This window comes from Monomorium pharaonis, chromosome 10, assembly GCF_013373865.1.
Source record: "Monomorium pharaonis isolate MP-MQ-018 chromosome 10, ASM1337386v2, whole genome shotgun sequence".
NCBI lineage: Eukaryota > Metazoa > Arthropoda > Insecta > Hymenoptera > Formicidae > Monomorium > Monomorium pharaonis.
This window is the reverse complement of record NC_050476.1, coordinates 5,896,343-5,921,075: the sequence shown is the minus strand read 5'-3', so window position 1 is coordinate 5,921,075 and position 24,733 is coordinate 5,896,343. Positions and strand designations below refer to the sequence as shown.

At 35.4% G+C, this 24,733-nt stretch overlaps 1 protein-coding gene across 4 annotated transcripts; it reads left to right on the top strand.

The window, feature by feature from the left end:
* The first annotated feature begins 2 nt into the window (after window positions 1–2).
* LOC105831920 lies at window positions 3–24,414 on the top strand. 4 transcript variants are annotated; one of them, XM_028194009.2, is made up of 8 exons: window positions 3–710; window positions 858–1,219; window positions 14,522–15,885; window positions 16,570–16,754; window positions 17,326–17,352; window positions 19,586–19,825; window positions 20,384–20,653; window positions 21,052–24,414. In XM_028194009.2, exons 2-8 carry the CDS (start codon window positions 1,123–1,125, stop codon window positions 21,245–21,247), a joined length of 2,379 nt encoding a protein of 792 aa, XP_028049810.1. In that variant the 5' UTR covers window positions 3–710; window positions 858–1,122; the 3' UTR covers window positions 21,248–24,414. The 4 variants fall into 4 exon arrangements, with proteins under 4 accessions (XP_028049810.1, XP_028049809.1, XP_028049811.1 ...); XM_028194008.2 differs by lacking the exons at window positions 3–710; window positions 858–1,219 and adding an exon at window positions 6,074–11,989; XM_012672395.3 differs by lacking the exons at window positions 3–710; window positions 858–1,219 and adding an exon at window positions 6,076–11,989 and having other exon boundaries at window positions 20,396–20,653.
* Window positions 24,415–24,733: the final 319 nt, after the last annotated feature.

Below are 24,733 nucleotides of genomic sequence, written 5' to 3'. Positions count from 1 at the left end.
TTAATCAATTGCAAATAGGATCAATTAAAAAATCAATATATTTAACAATCCAAGATGGCTGATATAAGCCACATTTTCCTTCCAGAAGATGGCGCATGCGCGTAGCGCAATGAGCACAATTTCCTGTATGATCACGTGATCAAATAACGGTTGTCCAATACGTCATGGAAAATTCCCATTTCTGAGAGCGAGAGATCCCCTCCTTTCTTTTGTGTATACATATGTATTTCCCCTTCCATCGTTTGCCCCCGCCATGCCATTCGTCGCTACAGCGCGAAACCCCACCCCGCAACTGTCGGCGCCTATTTACTTCTCCCACTCCTTCGAAATTCTCGAACCCCCACCATGCGACTATGGCCGGAAGTGTGGCAACATCGCAGCGTTTTAAGTACATAGAGACGGAAATAGGGGAGGGGCCGAGGGGGCCGAGGGGCAAGAAGGGCACAAAACAGGGGGAAAAGAGGGGGTGAGCGGGGGAGAAGAGAAGAGAGTATGGGAAAGAACTGGCAACGTGTGTCACATTCAAATCTGATCTGAAGCTTCGGTCGGTTTCTTGATAAAACAGTAGAAACTCAGAACGGAAGAGAGTCGCGAACGGACGACGTGTTGCTTCACGTATACGTTCATCACTATACGGCATCGGTACCGGCGAGGAGAGACGCGTAATGCGCATCAACAGCGACATCGGCAGTGTCACATCGTGGTGTGCGGTACGTGTAAGACGTATACATGTGTGAGAATATCGAGATACACTTGAGACACGTTGAGACACGTTGAGATACGGTGACCATTGCGTCTCTTTTTTCTTCTCTCTCTCTCTCTCTCTCTCTATCTCAATCTCAAATTCGATCTTCTAGTATACATGAGCTTACAAGATTTGAAGAAGCAGCAAGACGCAGCGAGCGCATTTCTACCACTTCACCGACAGTGTGTTCTCGCGCATGTGAGCACGACGTGACGACGGCGGCGACGGCGGCAGCTCTTCCTTCTGCCTGCTACGTCATACACGTACGAATTTTCGCGCGCGTCCGCGCTCGTAAGCACCCAATTTCATGTAAATGTCACGGGTGCGCGGTACAGTGGTCGCGTTGCGAACAAAATTCCACACGACGCCGTGGAATTATGTGCATGGACATTCAGTGTAATGAAAAGATGAGCGGCAAGAACAACAACAACAACGACGAAGACGTACAGATTATCGAGGCTCACATTTACAAAGGTAAGTTTTGAGGTTAGCTAGGTTAGAGACAATTCTGCGGGGCACTTGCTAATGATAGAGACGACGTCGGGAGTAGCGGCGCTGGTGATAGTAGCGCGAGGTGCAGGGAGCCAGAACGAAGACGAAATTCCTGCGAGAGGCAAGCGGAGGGGATGCGCACGCAAAGAGAAAGCACCATGTAAAAGTGCTCTGTGCGCATTCCCACTACTCGCCTCTCGTGTGGCTTTCGTCCTCTTTCTGGTACCAGTATAATACCGAGAGCAAGGCGCGGGAGCGAAGCGGTGTAGTCGATCTACTAGCGCGCGTAACTTTATCTTCTCTTCTCTCTTTCCTCGCTCATCTTTTTATGCGCGATCTCCGCTATCCTCGTTCTTCGTAGAGTTGTACATAGCGTGCGATTTCACTTCCACGACTTTACGACTATACTCTCGTTAACATTTGATGCTTAAGAATCGTGCGTATCTCCTGCGGTTTTCGCGCGATATCGAACACGTGGATAGCAAATTATTCGCCAGCTTATAACAAATTAGACAGCCGTATCATAATGTGGCGAGAATTATTTTTATTAATTTAGATTGTATCAGTTTAGGTTAACTTTAATTTTTTAATTAAAATTACATTATTTTTCTCTGGTTCTTAAAACCAGAGAAAAGTAATTAAATTAGAAAATTAATCTATATATCATAGTAGGGCTACGTCTACCATGCGTGTTTCTATGTATCATTTTATTGTTCACCGAGTATTAAGGATCGATACGAGATTTATCTGCTAGAGATGAATTTTTATTCTAAGATGTTACACAACTAGAATATTACAAAAATTATAATAATTGCAATATTTGTAATGAAGAGAATTACCTACGTTTTTTTAAAGAGCAATTTTTTGGAAAAAAAAAAATTAAAATTTACTGTGATACCTTATTTGATTTGTACTATAATGTAAATGCAAAAAATTTTATTTAGTATAAATATTTTAATGGCCACATCACAAAATTGGATTCTTTAGCTACTTGTTTTACAAAGTTAACGTTTACTTCGTAAAACAAGAATCAAAAAACAAAATATCAACATGATTACATATGCATTAGTCTTTTGTTTACAAATTTACAAATAGTGTCCGCGTCTTTTCAAGGATACTTTCTGAAATATTTAAAACGGACAAAATTTAAATGACACACTAAGATAATTTATAATACAAACTTTTTCTAAACACATATATAGACAACCGGTAAAAGCCAGTTGGTCAGTATCCATAACTAAAGTAAAAACTGTCCATTAGTTAATCGCGAGGGAGAAAAAAGCGTAAAAGGATAGCAGTGCATTTTAACGTCAATCAAAAATCAAGAAAATATTCTTTATTAATGATAACCGTTATTACTTATTAAAAGAAATAAAAAAAATTGAGTAATCTTTTCTTAATAGTGAAATTTATAATTTTTCTGTTTATGTTTTGTAACATTGAAAAAAAGGGAGTCCGAATATTTCTAGCAAAAAAAGTCTATGGATATTAAGTCAAAATTCAGTATATAAAGTCGAAATGGAATTACTTTGCAAAAAACTTGTAACATTTAAATAATTAAATGTAACTTATATGTATTTTGGATATGATGCCTGAAATATTTATGTAATATTTTGTTCTATGTATCAATAAGGTAAATGCTATATATCAATGATATAAATACTTTGTTTACTTCAAGTTAGGAATATATATAAGAGACAATCTCATTATAGAGATAGACTCAATGCAAGGAATCGATATCAATATCCATCATTAGAGATTACAATTACACGTCGTTCACGCATCGTCTTAATAAAAAAAAGGGTTAGCTGATAATATGTATAATTGTAAAATATAGTCACTCGCCATGAATAATACTATCAATATTAAAATAGATAAGATGATATAGAAATGGTATTTTGCGAATCTTGATGCTGAATAATAATTATTATGTGATTTTTACTATTTCCAGCTTATTCGAAAAGACGCTGTGTGTCTTATTTTTATCGGTCTTGAAACACAGTCATTACCAAAATGTGTAATTTCACAAATTAAATTGACAAGTAATTTAACATTTTCGATTTAATAAAGCGTTTATAAGCTTCCTCCTTTCTCTTGTAGGAAAATTGTAAATAATTTATTGCGGAAAATAATATCTCAGCCATGATTCGAACATGTATCTCTAGTATTTTATGGGGGTCCAATATTTTTCGTAAACAACTTTTTAAAAAGGGAGAGATATAGCTTGTTGGCATCAAAAATATTAAATTGCTTATCAATTTAATTTGTGAAGTTACGCATTCTGGCTTCATGACTATGTTTCAAAATCGATAAAAATGCAGCGCGCAGTTTATATGAGTTGAAGACAGTCTAAAAATCATATAAATTCAGCACCAGATCCGCTATAAACCGATATGGGCAATATCATTTCTTTATCTTTACATCTTCATTCCTATTTAATTATTAGATTAGATTTGTTTTTAGATTTTATGTAGGAAAAAAAACATGAATGTAAGAAATAAATTTTTATTTCTTTACCTAGGTAGATTATGTTTTTATCAGTATTAATGCAGTACAATGTTTGGTTTCCGAGAAATAAGGGGATGCTGCTTTAGAAGCTTCAAGCTTTGCAACTTTCCTTTATGTTAGAATGTAAATTTTTATAAAATTTACGATTTTATGATTATCAGAGCACGAAAAGTATTACATTCAATAAATAAATATATATATATATATATATATATATATGTATTTCTTATACATTTTTACAAAAATTAATGTTATTTATATAAATGTGTATACTGTGTGTACATAAATTTATTATATCAAAAGAAATGACAAAGAATAAACGTTTCAATTTTAGTTACTTATTTAAAAAATGATTTTTAAGAGTTTGTAGAAAAATCGTGTACATGCAAAATTAAAAGAGATATGCAAAAAAGTAGTTAACAGAGATTACGACCGATATTACGATATTCTGATGACGAAAAATAGCCGTTGTAGTATCGTAGTCATCGACCGTAGTATCTCTATATATAAATATAGGATGTAATATCCACACACACATACATATATAGTATTTATATATTTTTATGTAGGGATATTCGTAATATCCCTACATATAAATATAGGAATACTATAGTCGATAATATTACGATACTTCAATGTTTTTCGGGAATATATAAAAGAGTATTCCGACGAATGTTTTCTTGACGAAAATCGAATATCGCAGTATCATCAAAGATGAGGCAAAGAGGCAAGTCAATTTCTAAGCGTTTCAAAATTTCATATTAATGTTCTTTAGTTTGAGAGATAAATCTATATTGTTCTCTCTTACTTATTACAGTAGTCAATAAAATTTTATCATTTTTAGATTGTTTTTAAGAGAATGAATATTTTTTATTAATTTGGGTGCACTAAAAATTAATCTGACCTTGAAAATATTGAATTGGTTCTGGTTTTTTAAATAAACGGAGTTAAAGATACAAGAAAATGTTTTAGGCCATTTTTTAATACTTGTAAAAAAATAACGGAGTCTTCAAATTTTTTCTAATGGAGATGAAATAAAAACCTAACCTAAAATAAAAGCCTTGCCTTTTTAGGCTGTAGATTAAAATATTAGATGCCGTTAACTTGAAGGACTTGGCAACAATTTTTTATACGAGCGCATGCATCGATTCTGTTACACATTTTCTTGACCGCGCGCATTGTTCTTTCCACTCTCCAATTTTATTGTTGGATTAATTACAATTTATTTTGAAAAATTTTTTTATAAAATGTCACTCTAAAAATAAAAATAATGTTATAAAAAATGTTAATAAATTTGTTCTATTTTTTTGTAAAAATGCAAAGAAAAAACGTGTTTATAAGAGGCAAAGGGTCTCTGTAAAAGATACTAGCTCATTAGCATCCGGATTCATAAATTATATAAAAACCAGTTAGAGAGCGAAGAGAACATTAAACGCGGCCAGGAAATCTATCAGAATCGATTGTTATTGACCTGATCTTTTTTTTTGTTCCTCAGTGTTATTAGTTAATGTTTTGACTTTACAGCTAAGAGTTATTGATATTTAAAGCTTTTTGCTTAATGCAAGATTTTTAAATTTTTTCTTTATCAAAAATTTTAACCCTGAAATTAGCTGCAAGGAAGAAACAATGAAACATTTGACTTAGAATCGTACATTTCTGTAACTATAAAATTTCGACCAATCACATTGCTCAACTTAGCCGTGACCAGCCGAATCAATCAATTGCAATGCTTAATTTTTTATCGTAACGTTTACAGAAATGTATGTATAATAGTTTTAAATGGCTTATGCAGCGAAAATAAAACTGTTTTATTACAGTTTTAGACAAATAACTTCTAAACGAGTATGTGAATATAAAATGATATCTATTTCAAAAATATCTAGGTTGATAAATACAAACGAACTGAGGTTTGTAACCTAGGCTTGTTTCTTAGATGTCAAATTTTTTATTAGAGAAAATCATTGTTTACCCAGACATTTTTAATATTTTAGAAAGAAAAAAGTGTATAAGCTATAAATATTTTAAAGTATGTATCAAATCTTAATAAACATCAATATATTCATTTCAAGGAGAAACAAATTGGTATTTGAATAGGTTTCTCGTTACTGTTTCCTGCAATTTTTCTAATATCATATATCATTAAATATTAACTCTTAGCTGTATTTTTATCTTGTAAATTAGAAAATTACGGGGATATAGATTGAAAAAATAAAGAAACTACAGCTATATTTTTTTGTTAAAAAAGTCAATAATATATAAAGGATTAATACGTTACTTTTTTTATCTACGAGTTTTGTAAAAAAAGAAAATAATACGGCTATAATCTTATTTTATATTCTTATTTCATATGTTCTTATTCCATATTCTTTAATTTTGTGGTTTTTTATCTTAAAAATGAAAATGTAGCTGAGAAAATAGATTTGTCGTTATCACCAATTTACTAAAACTGTAGGCAGCACTGAATTGCATTGAGAAACCAGTTTGATAAAGATTTGCAGTGAGAGCGAAAAACATTGAAATTAATGTATTTTAAAGAATTGTCATTTTGAAGAAAACTAAAATAAATTGATAAATTGTATCCAAATTTGTTTTTTTTTAAATACAGTTTTAGAAATTATAAGATGTGTGTCATTTCGTATATTTTAATGTATCTATTTTTAGTAACTTGTTCTATCTAATTAGTATATAATTTTATGTAAGATTGCTTATCCTTATTTAATATGATATATAGGTGTGTTTGCTTAGTAGAATGATATCATAATTTATCTAAATGAACCTATAAAATGATCTTTGACTGACGTTAAGTCATCGCTATAATTATGATTGGCAGAAAAAGAATTAAATTTGGAAAGAATTCTTTATTTTGAAAAGAACTCTTCAAGGCAGAGGGGGGATATAAAACTATAGAAGTTTTATTTTTTTGAATTCATACATAGTGTATCAGTGCATATTTTACACACATGTATGCATGTGAAACACTATTTTTTTATGCATTTGCTCAAAACTTGCATTACTTAGCGATATAAAATATTAGATGTATTGCGTTTTTTTTAAGTAAAAAAAAACTTACATTCACTTACGTACATACGAAGTGCTGGAATATTTTAGTTGTAGAATATTCTAAAATATTTTATTGCTAGAACGTTTTACGTCACTTTTTCAACATCCGTTAATACTTTTGTAGGTAGCACAAGTATAGTTTACAGAATAACTTAAAAAATTATGGCACGTTATTTTGGAATAGAATTCTTTTTATATTTGTCATGCAAAGTAAACGAAGGTTATCGCTCTTAAATTTCGCGAAACTGCCTCCCGGTGTATTATGTATTTCCTGCGCTATTATTACGAAAGCATGAATTTTCTATACGTGTCGTACGCCCGCCGTTAAATCATTTTGCGCAGCGCCCCGCGTTTCTATGTAATAATGCAATATTGCACCGAGACGTACGGCCCGCTTGTTTGTTGTAACCGCGCATCGTGTAACACGAAGCATGGGTTTGCTCGCCACGAGTGCGCGCCTATGTGCCAGCCGGCTTGCTCGCGCTTATACACGTATATACGCGTTCCATGTGTACGTTATGTACAACCGAAGCGAGAGTCATAGAAGGGACATGTGCGGCTGCGCGCGATACATTATGTATCTGGCCCTATGTACTACATAAGGAGCGAAGAGTGATGTAACAAAGAGGCAAACTCCGGCGAAGAGAGCCGAGTGTCGCCGACGGCTGTTCGTAGCAAGCGCGCTATGTCTCGCGCAAGTAGCACGCATGCTCTCGGCTCTGCGTAGGAGCGCGCGCCCGCGAGCTCCGTCAGCTGCTCCAAGTGACCGGCGCCATATGCAATTTCGCGCGAGCTATGTGAAAAAAAAAGGGAATTACGCGCGCGTAGTAAAGGATGGAGAGAGGGATGGCGCGACGCGATATACCGCGCCGGACGTTTTTTTACTCAGCCGGCTACGACCTTTGCTCCCTTTACGCTCTATTTTACTTTCCGCGATCATCCGCGCGAGGAGAGGCGGGAAACCGGCGCGGCGCGAACGGCGTGACCTTCATCTGGTCTCGCCGACTCTCTTTGTTGCGAGAGATTTGTCCGTCTTGTATTCCGCTCGCGCGCATACTAGAGTTATCGCGCGTTGCGTAACTGTTGTCCGTCATGGTCATACTTTCGTGAGGTACAGGAAATAGGATGTGAGAACCACTATCGCGATAGAGACCGGAGAATGCAAAAGAGCGAGCGAGAAAAAGCGACGACATGGAAAAGAGATAGAGGAAGTTGAGTTATAGCAAAATGTAGATAGATTGGAGAATATATGTATATGTTGCGCCGCCATATTGCTCTTTTAGACTGATCCCCCCCTGCTTGTTTCGCGCCACCTACACTTCCCCTACTATATTTGTCCCCACCTATCTACGTTTGCCCCCTCTACCGAACCAAATATGCCTTTTGTTCGGCATAGCAACAGCAACGTTAGAGGGCTACTATAAATAGATCGCTACGACTGTCCAGTGTTGCCAAAACTACTGGCCCAACGTGCTGCGCAGTAAAACTAGGTGCCATCAAGGCCGCAACGGCAACGTCGCATTGCCGGATGCGATATGACCTAATCAGTCAAGTATTTCCGATGTACTATGTTCTATTGTTTCTTATATATGAGATTTCTTTCAAATTTAACACATAAAGTCGAAATACACATTGATTATATAATAATCGCTCATCCAAATATCGCGCATTTGCAAAATTTTGAAAATTATTTGGAAAGGATATGAGAGGGGAGGATCAATTATTCGGATGTTGTTAAAAATACATGTAGAATCATAAATAATTGTGCGCGGGATTACCAAAGAAAACGTATTCATTATAGTTATTTTTTTTATTGCAAGTTTCTCAAGTATCGATCAAGCGACGTTGCTTTTCCGCGCGCGCGTTTCTATGTACTCGGGTATATGGCTGAAAAGTGAGACAAGAGAGGGAATGGGCGTGCCCGAAGTGCGAGAACCGGCAACGCCGCGCTCGTAAATCATGATTAAAATAATAAGTATAATACATATGTAGTACATAGGTGGCCGGCGGGCTTATGTACGTAGGAACTGCGCAATGGCGCGAGCGGGAGCTAACGTCTGGCTGGGTTCTGCGCAACTTAGGTACTCCCACTCCCCGCGTGTAGTCCCCCCACTGCCGAAACGAATCCCACGGGTGAGTTTCAGGAGTGATGGAGAGGGACAAATCAAGCGCTGGAGCGGGGCGGAGGGGAAGAATGGGGGAGGAGGGGAGGAGTGGGAGGGTGATACCTGGAAACCGTGACTATATACCCCCGCGTGCGTTTACCAATCTTGGCACTTTGCCTGAAAGAGCATATCGACCGTGCGACGTTGTCACATCGTCCACGCGATCTTACACGCCAGTCCTACTCTTTGAGCGGTATGTACCTAGGCTCCTGCAACTGGTCCATGCTACATGACGCGTACGAATCGAGATGGGCGGTCGTTTAGTTTAGCTATCCACACATCTCGCTATCGCGTCCTTCCCCTCACGCCTCCTTCCCCTTATACTATAAAAAAATCCGAGGCGACCAAAAGTAAAACGTTCGCGAATTAAATAAACGAGGTCTTTTTTTAGGGTCAATGTATGCCGAATGTTTGACACATTTATACTTCAAAAAGTAGCAAGATTTCGTCATCGTTTTTAATAAATTAACACCAACAGATACGAAGTTAACCAAGTTAGCTCCAGCTAATTTCTACTATTCTATCTAATAATCGTTTTTAAAGATATATCACACATACACAGAGAAAATTTTAGAGTAAAAATTACTATGGTAAATAGTAAGCGCGGATCAAGGAAAGAATTATGAAAATTTTTATTATGTTTTTCATTAAATTACGTTAGTATTTACACTACTTATGCTATAATTTCCTGAAATTTCTTCTCATGGTTCATTACTACTATCGTACATAATAATTTTTGCTATAAAATTTTCTACATGTAAGAACATTGTATGGAAATTATATGTAAAATTGTCTTGCACTTTTTTACTTTCTTTGTACAAAACAAATTTTGCAAAGCAACAACGATTTATCTACACTTATAACATAGACTTAATAACATAAACTGTCTCTAAATTCTACTTCTCTAACACATCATTAGAAATTTTATTATTAGATTAAGTATCAAGCCAGTTGTATCTAACAAGATAGTATTATTCGTTGGACAAATTTTTTCCTAAACACAAGGAATTAGTCACATTTTTGAGAGAATCTGCGGTGTTATATGAGCATGTAGGACAGCATTTATTCATGATCACTCCAATCATTATCACAGAGCTTATATGCTAATTATCTAAAATTAATACACGAAAGAATAATTTTGCTGAAAATAATTTTGTTGAAGCACCAAAATTATAAAGTACGACGAGAGCTGTAACATGATTTGACAATCAGCGCCCTACATAATTGCTTTTGATAGTTAAAAAAATTATTTTTAGATCTAGTATATAGCTAAATTTTCAGCAAAACTGTTCCTTCCACGTTGGGAGCCGCGTGTGAGATCGGCGATTCGGTCTCATTCCGCGTGTACTTTCTCCGTTGCCGTTCTACACGAGACTCGCAATTCACGTGAAATCTATTCATCGATCGCGCTCGGCTTTGCGCCGATCGTTCACCGGATAGTGCACTCGTTTCGGGGTCGCGGGGGGGAAAAAAGGTAATCGAAAAGAGCGACGAGTCCCCCGGGGCGAGAGTGTCCCCGAGTGTATACAGGGTGTTGCGAAGATCGGCGCATCGGCCGCGTGGTGGACCGTCAGTTGACTCTCGTCGATCGGCGTCGCGCGACGGGAGAGTATTCGATACACGGCTTCTTCTTCCTCCGTAGCGAACACCGCGCACACCGTTCGGAGAGAGACGTCGCGCTGTCACTGCGGCCGCGATCCGTCGGTCGGGAGAGCCAGCCAGCCAGCCAGCCAGCGAGCGAGAGCGCGCGCATTCAACCCACAAGAATGCCGGTCCGAGGAGCGCGTTGCGCGGGGACCGATACTGGCGGCGGCGCGGATCTGGCGGCCGGCGATGCGCGGCGGTGCTGTCTACCTATCTAGCGCGGTACAGTCCGCGCGGAGAGTAGTTAACGTGTAATGTGCACACACGTACCCCGCGCTCGCCTATAGCAACGCGTAGCATCGCGCACGAAGTCTAGACCGCGCGCGGGAGATGCCTAGCAGTGTCCCCGCGGAGCCGCGGATGGTAAGCACGACGACGACGCGGCTGCGACGATCGGCAGCAGCACCGATCCTTACGCGCACGGTCTGAACTCCTCTCCTCGAGGGTGTCCCGTCCCGTCCCGTGTCCCGACCGACGAAAACCGGGAAAACGCGTGTGCGCGCGCGCGCGCGCGCAATATGGCGCTGTCCTCGTTCGACGAGAGTGCCGTGGTGGTCCTTGAAATGGCTCCGGCTCCGGCCCGCGGAGCTACTACGCCCGGACGACGAGCATGCACGTAGTCGGCGGTGGCGCGGCACCCTCTACCGTATTCCGTTCTTCCCCTGTCTTTTGTCCCCGACGTATCGAGCGCGATAGTGGTGGTAGCGGCGGCGGCGGCGGTGGTGATTCGGTGACGAGGATGATGAGGATCTTTCGCGCCACCTGGTATAATCGTGTCGGCGTACAAAGTGAAACGTCGTCGTCGTCGTCGTTGTCGTCGTCGTCGTCGTCGTCGTCGTCGTCGTCATCCCCCTTTACCTCCACCTCCACCTTCTCCTCGTCGTCGTCGTCGTCGTCGTCGTCGTCGTCGAGGGAAAGCGTGAAAACTGCTGAAGGAGTCGACGCGAGCACCTAGGCTAGAGGGACGACAACTTTCCCGTGCGCCGCGGACCGTCCACAACTCCGCCACGATACGTCATCCTCGTCCTCCCGCGCCTCCTCGTCCTCGTCGTGTAACATGGATCGCGCGCGGTACCGTCAACGCGTATCGTGGACGTGCACGTAGGTGGACGACGACGAGCGGGTGCTGCTGCTGCTGCTGGTGCAGGTAGCTGCATGGTATAACCTCAACGACGGGGAATCGTGCGGCCCGTCGGGATCGTCGCTTCAGTTACGAGATGTGATTTCGAAGGGGACATCCACCCGGCCGATCACCCGTCGAGGATGAGGAACGGCTTCGCCGACATACCGGTCGCGAGTGCCGACAGCAGCACGGACGCCATATGGCTCGAGAAAAGCAGTCCGTCGCGGATGGCACCCGAGCGAATGTCACTCAGTACGTCTCTCCTACTTCCGTGACAGCCGCGTCCCGCGGAGCCGATTTCGCCGACGTCGTGCTCCGCGTTCCTTCCTTCGGCTTGTTAAATTGATCTTGGAGGAAAGGCGCGCGTTTCACGAAAATTCAAAATCGCCCGGCGATCGATCAATTTCGTTTCGAAATAATCGCGCGCTTTAAGTACCCCGAAATTGATTTACCGATCGATCGTTGACAGCCCCTTTACGATGTCACCAGTGTTTACGTTTACGCGATTTACGGATTGTCACTAATCGCGTTGTCGCGTCGCGTCGCAACGCGACGCGCCGCTCCGCGTCATCGAGCGCGCGCGCCAAGATCGATTTGAGGATCCCTCAATCAGAGAACGCGTCACGTGCGCGACGATATTCGGCTTTTACCTACCGGCGGCGGCTCCCTTTTGACACCGCATATGTTGTTACTCGGCTGCTCTGGCTCCGGGCCGGCGTGTTTACACTGCACGCTGGAAATTCGCGCGGTTGTTTTGACGCGACTCGACGCTCAAATAATACGCGAATTGATTTGATCGCGGTGAAAAATAAAAGTTCGACGCGAATCCTTCTGCCTGCGATTGCCACGCGACGTGAAAATATATTACAGGGTGCATACCGAGAAAAATCTGGAATTTTCAGGGAATTTTTTTATCCTTGAAAATCGTGGATTTTTATGGAATTTTATTGGAATTCTCTCTCTCTCTCTCTCTCTCTCTCTCTCTCTCTCTCTCTCTCTCTCTCTAAGGAAAATTTTTGAAATTTTATTATTAAATTTAAATACTCTCTGACATTATTTTATCGTTAAAAAATTTTAAAACTTAAATATTTTTGACGATGCAAAACATCGACAGTCAATTAACAAATATAGCATGCATTTTCATATATATTTACATACATTTTTCTGTGTGCTATTATTGAAGGAATCATTGATAATAATAGATAGTACATTGTCCTAAATTGTGTATATAATCACGTATTTTGTATTTCTACATTATTGCGAACAAATCATTATATTATTTAGTTTGTTTTATTATATTTTTTATTATTTTTTAAATTATACAAAGAGGAGTTATTCGAATTTTTAATATTAATTTTAAAAAGTACTAAAAAATAATCACAAATATTTTAAGTTTTAAAATTTAATATTAAAAACTCGAATTTTTTTTGTATGATTAAAAAATACTAAAAGATACAATAAAATAAATTTATTACTATAGAAAATAAATTTATTTCAAAACCGTATTAACAAATTCTCAATTTTACCTGGAATTTTAAAACAATTCCTGGGAAAACTATAAATTTTCAAGGATTTTTTATACAAAATTTGAGTATACACTCTGTTACATAATGAAAAAGTGCACGGGTAGAAAACAATTTTTTTCTGGATTTTTTCTCTGCTACAATTGAGTTTAATTAGATTCCCAATGTGCACATATTTTTAGTTTGCGAAATATATGTAAAAAGTTAATAGGTTCCTTAATTTTATCAATGTCTATTTCTATTTTAATTTCGATTGATAAGTCTGTTTTTATCTCTTTCTTAATTCCAAGTATTATAAAATAAGTTAAATTGAAATAAAAATTAATCTGTATTGATAGAAATAGACGTAATTAATATTATTGCGTATTAAAGTATGATCAGTTTTACATTAGTTGACGTAATAGTTTGGATCAAGCGTCAATACAAAAGAAGTTATTTTTGTATTGGCGCGCGAGAAATCGACCTACATTAGTAAATCGATTTAGAATTTATCGGATGTACTCAAAGATACGTTATCGCATAACGATCGATAATTTTATACATGATAAATAATTGAGAACAAAATTTATTTGAGTTATTATTCACATCTCCATGATCGATAGTAGAGTTAATTGAATGTATAATAATCTTTTATAAATAAATGTATCTATTTCTTTTTTGCTAATAATACTCATTTTTTAGTAAAAGGAATCAATTTCTCGATTTTTATATGATAAAAGAACATTAATTTTCATTGTACAATGTATACAATTTAAATTTTTTATCTTACTCTCCAGATCTAAAGTGAAAACAGAGTCTGTGCAATTATTCGAGTGATTTGTCACTCTAATAAAAGCAAAAAATTACTCGAATAGGAGTCCTATTTAATTCTAGGAATGAATTTTGATTCTTATAGAATCGTGAATCACTTGAATAATTTTGTAAGTCAACTAAGATTTATTCTACAAGAGTGAGAGGGGAAATATTCTCTTGAAAAGTTTACGTATGTAATATTCTCTCGATGCATAACTAATGTGCATAATTAGGAACTAACCATTAAGTCTGTATCACATTATACATTGCAGATTAAAAACTGTGCATCAAAAATTAAGAATTAAAATTCAACCAAATAGATAATTTTAATTTTAATTTGTTTCGTTCTAGCTGGTCGAATTCTAATTTTCTCTTTAATTCGTAATCCTTAATCCGGATATGGACTTTAAACGATACGTACTTTCGAGAATATACGTCAAGGCTTATACGTCGTTTTTTTTAATTTCAGATTTCGAAAAAGTTGTGGTCAAGCAGGAACGTCAGGACGATGCGGAGATCCGTGAACTGGCTGCCAAAATGGTGGAAGCACACAAGGCGAAAATGCTGGCTGCCATGCCGGCGACGTTACCCCAACAACAACAGCAGAGGCAGCAGTGCCTCATATCCTCGCAGCCCAACATCCTCGGCTATCTGAACAGACGGCCGCCTGATGGGCCGTCTGTTCCTCCAAAGCCTCCGACAGGTAATCTGGAGAATAAAGTGCCGACACCTGACGACGACAGCCAGAGAGGACGATTCGGCTGGACGAGCTTCGACGATTGTCACATACCTTATTTATTTCGTTCCGGCGACAAATACTGCGCCGTACGCATTCTAGAGTCTAAGCTTCTCAACAAGTACCTGAGCTTTCTCTCTTCGGACATCTACAGCTGCACATGTATAAGAAGTTACTACATTACGGAGGCTGAGAGTAAGCTATTTAACGAGATCAACACCAGGCACTGCGAGAATCAATTCGGGAGGGACCCGTTTACGTGTAAGGACCTGGTGGTTCGTCTCTCAGACGCCAAGGAGTTTTATACGTTTCTCGACGTGTGCTACACCAAACTGACCGCCGGCACCAATCCTAACGTGACGAATGGACGCAAGGCGGATAAGTGCGGTTTCATACGAATAAATAAAGAGTCCGTGGTACCTTACACGGTGAAGGAAGGTCTGCAGTACGTGCCGCTGTTCTACTTTGAGGGCGAGACGGAAAATCTCAGGTTAAAGGCGGAAAACCTCGAAGGCTGGGATCTGTCTTACTTGAAGTTCTGTTGCAAGGTTCAGGGTATACGTAACGAGCTGTTCGCGAGTGATCAATGTCCGGTGATCAGTTTGAATGACATTAAGAGTTACTTTCCACCGGGCACTGGCTTCGAGGATTACTGGCCGACCAAAGTGATGGACTCGCAGTTATTGGTGAACAGTAACGGTGGCGGTACCGGCGGCGTATGGACAAAACAACCGCCTACGCCACCAGCAACTAAGCCTGTGCAAAGTGTGAATAAAGTGGCGGCACCGCCCTTGAATACGCGTACTGTACCGATGCCTAATATGATGCCGCGAGGGGCCGTTGTGAGTACAGCACCGCAAATGCCGCGAATAGGACAATCGAGGCCTGTGGTGACGACGCATCCCGCGCATTCTTCCCCGTCGGGACTTCCCACGGGTAGATCGAGCATAGTGTCGCAGCCTATGTTGAATACCGTTCAAAATGTAGCCGTTAACGGCTGGTCGGGTCTCGTCGGCGGTCAACCTACCTTTCAAACAGCACTCGGTTCACAGGCTGGCATTATACGATCGACAACTATGAACAATGTTATGCACAACGTAAGCTAATCTTGCATTATAGATTATCAGGGTCTATCTCTTTTTAGCTGAGCTTCAAATATCTCCAATGGGAGGAAAAGAAAGAAAGATGAATCACAAGAAGTTCAGCTAAAAAGAAGAAAGAAGATGGTATGAAAAAAAAGACAGCAAGCTAAGTTTAAGGGCATGACAAATGGACATTGGAAAAGAACAGAAAAGATTCTATATTCAATGTATTAAACTGTTGCTAATTCTTTACTGCCTGTTTCCTATCCCATTTATTGTGCGCAGCCCTTAACAATTATAACTAAACAGATTTCGATGGAATAACAAAGAATTTAAGTTTGAAAGCAATTATAATAATTTCTTTACTATATTACCTTGGCTATACCTTATTGTTAGTTATAAATGTTAAACTTGATTCAATGGTTCAGCAAAGAAATTAAGTTTGAAAGTAATTACAAGTTTTTTGCTATCAAATCTGCTTAATTATAAATTTCAAACTTGCGTAGCTTTGCCATCTCTTTTTCCATGCAGGCAAATAATATCATATGATTCGAAGATCTTAACAATCTTACCAGACAATACGCGTGTTTAAAAAAGAAACGTCTTTCAGACGTGTGTTGTCCACATGTTATTTTAAAATTGTATAGCTTTAAGATATTATATCGTATACCAGACCAAATGTACAGATTTTATTTTCAGCAACAAATGAGCGCTGCTTCTAAAAGCTATCCTCAACAGTCTAGAAGTAGAGCTGGTAGTAGTGGAGCAGCGGCACCACCTCAATATCCTGGTGTATACCCAACAACAACCATGCAAGGGGTTGTTCAGGCTCAACCACCACCTCTTATACGAGCAACTGTTCACTCCAGTCAACCCAATCTCGGGTAAGCATCAATAGAATTTTCTAAAAGCTTTATGATATAGTTTAGTACATGTACGTGTTGTTATAAACTCACGAAGCTTTAAGTAATTTCAAAAAATATCTTTGTTTTTCTGTTATCAATGGTTTTTTTGGCAATTGTGTTTTCTCATAGCATACGCTTACTTTTGATAAAGCAAATCAATTAGCATAGATTGTACAATGTCCATAATATCTAATCAAATGTCGCACCTATTTATTTTGTTTTATGTATTGTCCCGTGTTTTGTTCTGTTTATATAAAAATTTAAAGATCACATACTGCAAAAAAACTTTTGTTTTTCAGAATAAGAAAACATTAATAAGTATATTCCTTCCTATTCAAATAAATTAATATGTGAAAATAAAGTGTGAAGAAAGAATTTTATATAGCACAGTAAGCATGAAATATGAAGCATTAGAACCATATGCTTATCCTAGCTTGAAATATTATGTTTACATACATAAAGCCTAATTTATAACTGTTATGTGTAGAGTATCTGCACCATAGCTTTCTGCATTTGTACATACAACGTATGATTTTTTTTTTTTGTATAGTTATCCCACCTATGGGAAGGATGACTGGTGAGTCCCTTGTAACATACTATTGTCATATAGATTAAGAAATAAGATAGCATGCACAAATTTATATCTCGAGCTGTTAAATCACAGATAAATCTAATGTTAACTTTTATAATTAATTTACATGAATGTCTTTAAAGCTTCTTTGTGTGATAAATATTTTTTTAGTTGTGAATTCACTTTACAATGCCTACTTCAATTTATTAATGATAATGTCACACAATGTGTTCATATATTTAAAATTTTATAATGATTAATGTACGATTTATTATATATTGCTGTCATTATATAAATGAAGTAGTATCTAGTTATTTAATAATACGAATGTTATTCTGTCTTTGTTACTCATTACTTACTCATTACTTGGATACTTCGATACCAAGAGAGGTAGAATGAGGACTGTGTTTTGTATCTAGGTAACCAGGTCAGAAACTTTTATTACCTGAAAAATCCTTTTTTCTTGAAATAGTTTAATGATCCATATATTCAGGGAAAAATTAAATTGTTATTATGCCGAAAAGCCTCGAGCACACAACATTTGTGTAAGTTTAAAATTAGTCTCTAAAGTGAAATAATATATTACATTTTTATTTTTTTTTAGAAATTATTTATAAGTCAAAGTATCTGGATAATAGTTTGAATAATATAAATAGTTGAAATGCAATAAATGGAATAAAATAAATATTGACAGCATTATTATAAATCTATTTGTAAAATTTAATTTCTTTGTTAAAAAATTAAATTGATTAAGAAATTAAGCTCATATAAAATATAAATAATAACATATGTTTTATATGTGGGAATTACTTTTACCTAAATCTGTTTTATATAATTATATAAGTTATATAATTTTATACAATATACAATATTGTATATAATTATATAAATTTAATATGATATATAAATATAATTATTATATAATTTACATAAATCTATTTTATCTTTTATTTGTACAATATAATTTAGTAAAAAATTATTAAAAATTAAATTGTTTTTTTTATTATGTATAATTTATAACTAGTGTAAATTATAGTAAATATATGAATATATAATTAAACTATTTTTACTCTTGTATGAGTATCTTGTTTTGCAATTGTATATTGAATATATTATTAATTTATTTAAAGAAGGGGAGTATATATAAGGTTAGTTTTGAGCTTTATTTGAATTTTTTCAAAGTGTTATGTTCTATGATTGTAAAAATTATTGAAATTAGGTGATCTTAGCTTAAACACATAAAATCATAGCTTAAACGTAAAAATATCAAATAAGGTTTTTATAAGCTTTTATTACAATAAAAAAAGTAAAATTAAGAAGTAGGTAATCCATGGAAAGCGAGAGTTGTATAATAGCACACTCGTCTATTACGCTAAAAGTCTTGGGCAGAAATAGAAAAATTTTTATACGCTCGTTTTTTTTTTTTTTTTTTTTTTTAGTGGAATGGTAGGCCATCAAGGGTATTCTGTGCCTAGAAATCTTTCGTTTGAAACCAGCTTTAAAACTATAAATCTCATATATGTATCTATGTACAATACGCATTACGTGTGTATCATAGATATACATAGAGAGCATCGGGTAATGTTGCAAGACGTTAAAAAAAATATATATATATATATAAGCAATTCATTTTACAAAAGTAATATTACAAAAGAATATTAATGCTAAAGATTTTAAAATATCTAAATACAATTTTTTGGATATTTTACTTCATACGCTAAATGCAAGTACATTTAGTTTAGTAAAATTATAGAATTAGAGTTATGAAATAAGTAGGATTTGCTTTAAAATTTGTCTATTTAGATAAAAATCATATAATTTCAATTGTTTTTGCAATAATAGAACATATTTGATATTCAAGAATAAAAGTTAGAAGGCATTAAAAAAAAAGCCTTATAGAACAAGGACGAGAGTCATGCGAAACCAAATAGAAGGAATGCACACACAGAAAGAAAGAGCGTGTAAAGAGGCGCTCTGTGCGAATGCGCATTTGCCTTTTGTGTGATTCTCGTCTTCATTCTAGCAACTCCTCTTTTGAAATGTCTTTATATGAATAAAAATTTAAAAAAAAAAGCAATAGATACACATACAAAATGATACCACAAATTGATTAACATATTTATATTTATTACTGAAGAGGCTGAAGACTTTAACGACAGAATAAATAAAATTAAAATAATAAAATTAGTAACAATTATTCTAAGTAATAAATAATAATAAAATAATTTTTATATTTCAGGGTGGCCACTACATACACAACACCTACATTAGGTGTACCTAATGCAGTCACAGCAACCACATATCCACAGATGCTTGGTCTAAGCGAGCAAGTCCAAGCTTTAATGCCAGTACCTACATCAGCATCAAATTTATTACATCCACAAAGGCATACACCATCTGTGCATAATACATCTCATTCAAAATATCCACCTCCTCTGATACCAGTCAATGGTAGCAGCGGCAGTAGCAGTAATTCTAGGTAGTATATCATTACTTTAACAGAATTAAATGAATTGAATAGATGTGTGCGAATCAAGCTTTGTGAAATCGAATCTCTTCGATTTGAAAACAAATTCACATCTTCTCAAATTTACATTACGTAGTAATTTAAATGTAATAAATCAATGCTGTTGCAAATCTTTTTTTTTTTTAATGAACAAGAAAGAAAATTATTACAAGAATTTTTGAAAGTAATAAAAAAATGGCGTGTTAAGTAAAAATTGTAATAGATATTACAATAAGTGCAAGAACATAGAGATAAAATTGAGATTGTTTATTCTGTGGATCTTAGTGCTGAATATAATTTTTCCATTAATTTATCTATTAATTCTATTAATAGAAAAATTATATTTAACATTAAGATTCGTTGCAGATCGAATGGGCGATCTTAATTTTATTTGTATATTTGAAACATTGGTTGGGAAATTAATTTACTATTATTGTATTTTTTGTTTCAGCATTTATAAATGCACTTGATTTTTTAAATTACATTATAAATGATTCAAAACAAGTTCTAGTAATAATATTCACGTTTAAGTAATGTTTTTAGAGATTCCCGAGGGAGGAAACCATTAATACCAATATCGGAACCGCATATATCCACTTGTCATGTACAACCGTACCGAATACAAAAAGCGCTAATTGAAGAAAAGATGGTACCATGTATTAATTTCAAACCTTATATCTATGCTGAATTGTTGATGACACTTCCCGACTTTGTTTCCAATTATTTTCCTGTCTGCGACATTGAGAGTTGTAGACAAGTCCTTACAGATGTACTCCATATAGACTTATATCAAGGAAATAGGTAAGTAATATAAATAGGTATATAAATAAATAAATAGAATTGTGGCAAAGTTATGCCAGAATTAGAAAAAGAACGAGAATCACGCGAAAGGCAAATGATGGGAACTATAGCTGTTGACATAAAGTTTGAACTTACGTTTTGAACAAGCGTCTCTAAATATGTGACAGCTTTCCTTCATTTGACTTACGCATGATTTTCGTTTGTTTTTTACTTTTATCTTGGGTATTTATCACATCTGTTCTTTTCAGTTAAACTTTTCGCACAGTTTATCATATCACTTTTTCTTTTTATATTGGACAGATAAACTATGAAAGATCAACTGTGCAAGAAGTTTAGCTGAAAGGAACAGATCAATAAAATAAATCGTTTTTATAAAAAAATACCATAAAATTTTACAGACTGCAAATGAAGATGTTAATGGAGGCAGGCAAATGTTCTTCATTAACAGAAGATCTGCCTTTAATTCAAGTAAAAAGTATAATGAAATACATGCCACAATTCAAGTATATGTTTAATAGAGGAGATATGGTCATGCCTTCCCCAGCTCATTCGTCTGAAGAGCACCCTGCCAAAAAGCGTCAACGTACCAGCTAGGATTGGCTACAGCCTTACTGGCCTACTTACGATTATTACCATTCGGCATTCTAGACTTGATAGTATGTCGAGATTTCCATCATTTTGGACCGCTTTTGAGAGAGGTGTATCCAAATAGTGAATTACAATATCGCGTATGATGCGCGGCAAAATACATATTGACTGATGCTTCGAATATGAAGTGACACAGTGATGAGCTATTTCTTTCTCCAAAGTGTATCGCAGAGGACGTGACTGTGTGTGTATGTATATAAAATTGAAACGTGTAAATTAATATGGTTGACAAATCAGATCTGCTTTCTTCGTAGAAAGATTTATTTTAATTGTCGGCATTACATGCAATTTTTGTCTCTGTTTTCGTGATGACAGCCATTCTCCTCACATTTTAATAACAAGCCATCGGAAATGCGTAATTAAGGTGTGCTCTCGAGAAAGGCGGCACACATATGGAACAGATCTTTTGTCAAATTGTCATTGAAATGTTTTCGAAATGTATAATTATTACACCTCGTGTTTTAATCTCAATATAATAGTTGTACATTTCGTTGGTTGTCGAGACACGAAGTAATAAACATTGAAATGAATATTGAGTTAAAAGTTGCATATAATGTCGACTATTGATTAATTTTATTTTCATTTTTGAGAGACCTATTACATAAAGACCGTTATGTTATAAGACGATAAATCTATAACAGCGGTTTCATTTTCAAATTAATTATATCCTATCATTCCACACATGTGTATACTCTCACTTCTCTCTCTCTCTCTCTCTTTCTCTCTGTCTCTTTCGCGCGCGCGCAACATAATATTTTATTTCTACCTCTTGCACAACAATCGATACTATTATTGTAGAATTCTTAATTTTTTATTATTTTTCATAATGTATAGTATTCTCGTTATATATTAGTTTCTTGCGTATATAAAAAAATTAAAGTTCTATTAAAGAAAATTCGGAGAAAGAAAAGGCTATTATATATCCCATTTATAAATGGGCATAACGTGCTATAGAGTTATTCAGAATGAATAACTCTATTTTGCATATTAAATGTATATTAATAAAAAAAAGAACGAAAAATGGAAGTAAAGCTTCTTCAAGTTCCTAGCTATTACTAGTGCGTATCCTGATAACTAGCCACAAACTAATTTAAAAAGCGTTAGTTTATTCATTTATTGCGATAATTTTACGTGAGTTTTTATACCATTTTCATAAAACTTGTTAAAAAGCGTTAAGGTAATTTATTGAACAGTTTTCGTTTCGAGTGTTTAAAACAATACACAGTTGTGTACAGAGAGGAATGTGCCGGAAGTATCAAATAAAATAACGGAACGGAACAAATGCCTACTCATATAAAAAGATGGCAGCGAGCAATATCTCGTGGATTACATCTGTAGGAAATATGAATAATGTACAAGATCTGATACTTTTCATACAATTGACAAAAAATGAAACTAACATTCTTTTTGCGTTTCTTTTTCTTAAATATAATTATGATTAGTATTCTGCCATATTGCTGCTGCATCTTTCAGATAGATATATACTTGTAAACTTTTAAGTAGTGATTTTGTTACAGCCAAAAGTTAATTACACAATGATACTTAAATTTAATAATTATAATAAGTGTTCGTTGAAGACAAATATCTTGTGATGGGTTTAATAAAGGTATATGACAAACAAATATTTATTTGCGCCAAATGCGTTGTATGTATCGAATATTACAACCGGTATATGGTAAACATCTTTAAAAAACGATATAATTCGATGAAATTAATTTCGCTCAAAATGAGGGACAATTGTGCAATTGACTGACATCTTTAACTCATTTTATGGATACGTTAAATTTTTACGTATATATTCGAAAAAAAGTCAAAATTATTTTCGCTCAAAGCGAAAGACAATTGTGCAATTGTAATCGTTTGACGCCTTTAACCCACTTCACAAATATGTTAAATTTATGTATACATTTGAAAAAAGATGTCCAACCTATGTAAAAAGCTGTTAAGATATTTATATGAATATAACATGAAAATATGACAACAAAAAGAACGTTTAAACAGTGAAAAAAAGTCTAGATGATATTTCAAAAACCACGTTAAAACAGTCTTCCACGTGATTCATATAAATACGTTACAAAATCGAATTTTGTTCAGTTCAATAAATTATTTCGAAATGTCAACATTATATTAATATGTCTTCGATAATTTGTGTCATTTATTTCCATTTACAATAGCAAAACGCAGGACGCAATAGGAGACCCTTCTTTTTAGGGCAACGTATAAAACGCTATTTTATCTCTTCTCGATGTGGGACAGAGGATTAAAGAGTCTTGACCGCTACTATATATACTTTCGTCACTTACTAATTTTAGCATAAGAAAGCTCTAAAAAAATGTACATGGCAAACACAAGTGTATATAAAGAGATAATTATAACGACTGATTCACGTCGAACGTGAATCTTCCGCGTAAGGACAGAAACTGTTTGGATGTTCTGTCATAGTGAATATAGTGTATTATTTATGAAACGATATTTTGTGGTATTACAATTTGGAAGACACATTGCATTGCGCTATCGCGAGACTGGACTGTTATATTTTACTGTTATAAAAAAGTGGTTTAAGAGATAATGTCGAAGAAATCTCAAGATAAAAAAACGTCTGACGGTTTATTATTTCAATAAAATATTTTGAAAGCGGTGACATTATTCAATCAATGCTAAACTTATCTAATTTTTTATTTCTGGGATATTTCATATGTATTTCGACAGATTCAAGTGGATTAATCGTCTGAAATAGGAGTCAATTTTTTTTATTTTGCTTTTACCTTGTAAGTAGTTTTGTTATAATAATATCGATTTAATCGTTGTTTCTTCTTTGGCGTAATAAAAGTCTATGGAATTTTTAGAAATATTTTTAATTGAAATTATTTTAATGAGAAAACATTTGCGTAAACCGCATACATGATTTCATTTCTTTCGAGATAAATGCAAGAGATGGCAGTCCAAAATATTTAGAGTATAATATCATTTTTAATATGTTAGATTAGTACATTCATTTGTTAACATTTGTTAAAACTATGTATTATACCTTATCACGCTATCATTTGTACATATAGAGCGTAAGGAAAAGTAGGACTACTAGATATTTCAAAATAAATTCATGATACAATCAATGGAACCCAGTTATTTTTTCGCGTTCTACATCCTTCGTGTGCGCGCGTGTGTTGTATATAATTTAAATGTTATAAATAATATATTTACATATACAAATATATTAAATATATAAAGATATTAAATTATATCAATATATGTGTATATATATATATATATATATATATGCATTTTTAAAGAAAAAAAGCTCTACGCTTGAATTTTTTCGAATTAAATAACATTTTATTCTAACTTTTATATCGAAACTTATAAGATATGTAGCTAAAAAACAATTGCAACTAATTAATCCTTTTCTATGGCTAAATTAATGTTAATATTAAT